A 5,000-nucleotide genomic window follows, 5' to 3' on the forward strand; every position below is an offset into this window, starting at 1 on the left:
TCTGATACCAGGGAAAATAATTTCTAAACATTTAAACGATCTGTTTTCATATCTATTCTCTTTATTTACATGACCTGTGTAAGGCATTAAATAATTTTTAGTAACATCTTCAGTAGCTAAAGTCTATTTCATGTGATGCATAGAAATATTTTTCATGGAAAAAGTTTAACCCATTCACAACGGGACATATTTTCACCTACTCCCACTTATGCAGGGAAGATAACAAGCCCGCGACGCTTTGGGCCGCATTGATCCTCTTAGAGTGTTTTTCACCCACTCTATTCTTACGGTTTTCATGAATGTGTCTACAATGTAAAGGCACGTAAAAATAGTGCCATGTTCAAAGGAGTTATTTTAGTAAAAAAACATGTTACAGTAATGCCTTTTTAGTTTTATTTTATTGAACTTTGCCTATATTCTTCACTTCTATGTGAAAATACCAAAGGAAAAGTGGAAGCTATCTCTTAGTGGGGCATCAAAAAACATGTTTTATATTTATTATTTTTTTAACAAAACATAAAGAAGAACAATATGAATAATCATACACGTACATATGAGTATGTACATGTACCTCGTGATGTGCCAAGATGTGATATCACAGGTAATCAACAAATTAGAAGTAGTATTGCATTGGAAAATATTTACTTCATGTTATTTCTTGGCCAAACACATTTGATTTTACAGATAATTTTCTTCAACTGATCAAGAAGCAGAAATTACCATAATGTTCATCAATATCACGTAGTTTTCTGTGACAACATTTTGTTTAACGTTATATCTCATTTTATGACACTCCAACACCTAAACTAAAGTAACAGAGTCTAAGAAATTATGTAAAATTATTATATTTGAGAACAATCTAGCGATCTATTGCTAACGTTTCAGCAGGTCACATTGCCCCTCCCGGAATTTGGTGAGAAAATGTACGTCTCAGGACGTCACCCGGGTCCGGGGATATTTTTCAACCTGGTGATAGGACATCAACCAGCTCGAATGGGTTAACAGGAACTTTTTTGTGAAAATTTTGTGCTGCCGCTTTTTACTCCTTTACATTTCTTTAATAATCTTAACCTGTTAACGACGGATGACGTGTTTTTTCGTCAAACATAACGCAGGACCTCTTGCCTGACAATGGGCGTCATGGTGTTCGGGGATTTTGGATCACTATGTACTATAAGTAATGAGTGAGTGATGTTGACAATTGCAGTCATAATTATTATAACTGCCGTAATACTAAGCAAAATGGTTTTCAACTCACTTACAAACCCTAGATGGCACCACTTTCTCCTAGCACCAGCAGGAGAGAGACCCTTGAATGGCACCCATATACGGTCTCTAGCAAGCACTATCTCTGTAGAGTGATGGCACATATTAAGTTCCCGAACTCTTGCTCTAAAGTACCGCAGATGAAAGATATGCAGGCAGAACGAGAGGAGGAAGGTGACTCACACCATGCCCAATGCATACAATGTGCCCCTGTGCCAGTATGGATGCCTTTTATTGTGGCACTCACTGTCGAAAGCACAAATTTCCTTCCTCTTTCCTACTTCTTCATTTTGGATGGTTATGAGTTTCATGTTCGTTCGTGACAGCACACAAATGCGAAAAAATAAAGTTGCTTTTTGTCCTCCCCTAAAACAGCAATACTTTTATCACATCGAGTATAAAGAAAAAAAATGAGTTGATATGGACCCTGAACTACAATTTTAGTCAACTGCAGAATTGATGGAGCCTGTGATATGGCAAATATAAATGTCTAAAAACACTAAAACACACAAAAAAACAAAATACACAAATGGCTCTAGCTCTACAATGAGTGACTAAAAGAGAGTGGGAAAATCAAATTATGTTGCAGAAGCTGCCTTGGTCAGAAATAAAACTCATCCTGGAGCCTGTGTAAGCAAATCTATCCCCCGTCGGCAACGGGTTAAGGTGTAGGAACCCTGAAATTATTCTGATGTAATCAAAGTATTCTATCTTTGACTCTTCTTTTCTTTTTCATTTCTCAATTTCTCTCTTTCCTTCCTACTTTCCATCCTTCTTCTTGTTCTTCATTATCATTATCAATATTATTATCAGTTATGATTATTGATTATTGGTATTATCTTTATTGTTATTATCAATATCATTATTATTGTTATTATGATGATAATAAATGTTATTGCTATTATTATTATTGTGATTATTATTTAGATTTTATTTGATTTTACTTGTTCATTATTTTATTAACCTGCTAAAACCGGGTAACAAGATATCACGTTGAGTGGTGGCAGGACCAGTCGCCGGGCACAAGATATTTTGTCATGGCTATCCTCCTGGCTGGTGCGTAGCTCTTACCTGCAGGCAGTGCGGGCGAATAGCTTGAGGCAATAGCCTTACACGTTTGAAATATCCCTGTATTTCGACCATTTGGAGCCAAAACAGCCCTGTCAGCAACAGGCTAAAATACTGCACCCTTAAATTTTGTATTGTATCAAGTCAACTAGGATAAAAACTACCCGGAAAATTTGGTCTTGCCTAACTTTGTGGGTGCTGTAACTAGATATATAGGAAATGCCAGAATAGCATGAACAAAGTATCCTATGGCATTTAAGCATCTTGTCATTTGAGACTTTTTCAAGTGTTCAAGTTTCACTGTGAAATGGTAATAATTTCAGAGAATCAGAGCAGCCACAATAATGGCAGATGAAGCTGATTTTGACAAGAAAAAGGCTCACAAGAAGCGCAATGCAGGACGAAAAGCACAAAAGAAAGCAGAGAAAAACAAACATGTACAAGACTTGACTGCAAAACAGAGAAATCCAAAGGCATTTGCTTTTCAGTCAGCAGTGAAGGCCCAAAGGACATTTGCTCGGTAAGTCAGAATTGCTTTTTTTCCCCAAATATCCATTTTAAAGGCTTTAATAGTGTCAAACCCACATTAACCCTATCCCTACCCAGATGGTTGATGTATTAGCAAATTCCTTGTCAGGTACACTGCCCCGATGGTAGAACAAAGCTTTCCAGACATTTCTTTGAATTGTATAATACCATGTAATTACTCTAATGGTGTAGGGATACACAATGTTATATTAAAACTTGTGAAATGCTTTGTATGTTTAGAAATACAAGTAACACCATACTGTCTGTCATCTCTCTAAGGAATAATGAAAATATTTCTTAAATCTTCTGATCCTGGCTTGTTTAACATCCATCATTTTGTGATTCATTTTGTGATTAGCCATAATTCCACCATTTATTTTTTGACATAGTGATACAACTAGAAAAAGGTCAGCTTCTTGAAGCTAGAAAAGGAAGGGTTTTGAATACCATAGGGTGTCTTTATGTTTATTAAAGATGAAATTTAATAGCTGATGAATATGTTAATGACCTGTATAATATGGGGCATCCATTTGCTTGTTTTCACCACAAGATAGGCACCAGTGCCCCCTGCACAACACAACAGACAGGTTTTATTTCATAAGGAGGGAGCACCATGTGATGTATCTAGATCTGTCTTGCTTTCTTTCATTCACTTTTTGGTCATTTGATTTATGTGTTTTACTTCATTATGAGACTTATGTGCCTTCTGACAATATTACAATCAACTAAAATTGTCTGTATCAGTTCATTATGTTCTTTACATGCACTCTGATAGAGGTATAACAGTTTTATATGAGGATAAAGAATGTTATTTCTTCAACTTTGTAAACAAAAATGAAAGAAATATCCATCCCCAAAGAAGAAAACATGAAGAGATAGAGAAAAAGAATGTGACCTATACTTACGGCTGTGAGTACCACAGTACAAACCAGTCATCTTGGCACAGCTACTACATTACAGCTACTACACTTGGTGTAGTTCACCTTCCTCTTCTCATTCTGCCTGCATGTCCTGCACTATTGGTACTTTAAAGCATGTGATCTTGCAGTGCATCATTGCTCTATGAAGATAGTGCTTGGTAGAGGCTGGGTGTGGATGCTCTTCATGGATTTCTTTCCTGTTAATGCCAGAAGAGGGTGGTGCCATCTAGGTTTCTTATTTCAAACTAAACTTATATTATGGTAATTATAGTAATTACAACAAAAATTACAATCATCTGTCACTAAATATAACTAATAAATAAACACACTGACAGGATAAAAACAAAGATTCACCTGCATGGGTATGTTTGTGTTACCTGGACCTTGTTTATTTTTTTACTGATGACACATACATGTTATTTTTATCCAATTGATAAATACCAAGCTTTAGTATCAAAACATAAATGTAGGTATTTAAACTCTCTTGGAATGATTTCTTGAATTAAAAAAAAAAAAAAATGTAGATGTACAGTTACAGTTTATTTTAAGAAAGTATTATTATAACTCTTGGGAAATTTGATGTTAGCCCACATCTTATGTGACTTTGAACTGATGAGAAACTTTTCAAAAATAGTGCTTTGTAAAAGTGAGCTGTCTCTACACATCATTTTAGAGTATTGGCTGTATTCTTTAGAATATTTGTTATATCAAACTGAGATATGGTTAAACCTATATCAAGTTCAGATTTTTACCGGGCAGTGTAAAGTTAAGTGCCCTGTTTTGTTTGTTATATTTTGTAGTTCATATTATTTGATGTGTATTCAAGAGGTAGCATATTTTGTTATGCTTGAAATTGTAAAATCCAAGACTTTTTTCTTTAGCGTCTAAAATATTTCCAGATCACAAGATATTAGATCAAAGAAGCACCACATACCAGTGGTTGACCGGGCCCCATTAGAACCACCTCCTGTCATTGTTGCAGTGGTTGGTGGTCCAAAGGTGGGAAAATCAACTCTTCTGCGATGCCTGATTAAGAATTACACCAACCAACGACTATCTGAAATTAATGGACCAGTTACTATTGTAGCAGGTGGAGTTTCATTACCACTTTGACTTTTAGAATGATTTGATATTCTTAATTTTGGGTGAACTGAAAACTTTCATGACAAGTATTCTTTGAAATTTTTATTTTTATTATTGTATTCATATGTATCTTTT

At 35.2% G+C, this 5,000-nt stretch overlaps 1 protein-coding gene across 1 annotated transcript in view; it reads left to right on the plus strand.

Annotated features, from left to right (window-relative positions):
- LOC122253198 (ribosome biogenesis protein BMS1 homolog) overlaps positions 1–5,000 on the plus strand; it is a 27,442-nt gene that overhangs the window by 1,914 nt on the left and 20,528 nt on the right. Inside the window, exons 2-3 of the mRNA XM_043016069.2 lie at positions 2,658–2,854; positions 4,682–4,872. Of these exons, the coding sequence (XP_042872003.2) occupies positions 2,679–2,854; positions 4,682–4,872 (367 nt within the window). The 5' untranslated portion in view covers positions 2,658–2,678. The remainder of the gene's footprint in view (positions 1–2,657; positions 2,855–4,681; positions 4,873–5,000) is intronic.

The sequence above is a fragment of the Penaeus japonicus genome, unplaced genomic scaffold, assembly GCF_977035675.1.
Source record: "Penaeus japonicus unplaced genomic scaffold, GWHDUDI00000001_assembly GWHDUDI00000008, whole genome shotgun sequence".
NCBI lineage: Eukaryota > Metazoa > Arthropoda > Malacostraca > Decapoda > Penaeidae > Penaeus > Penaeus japonicus.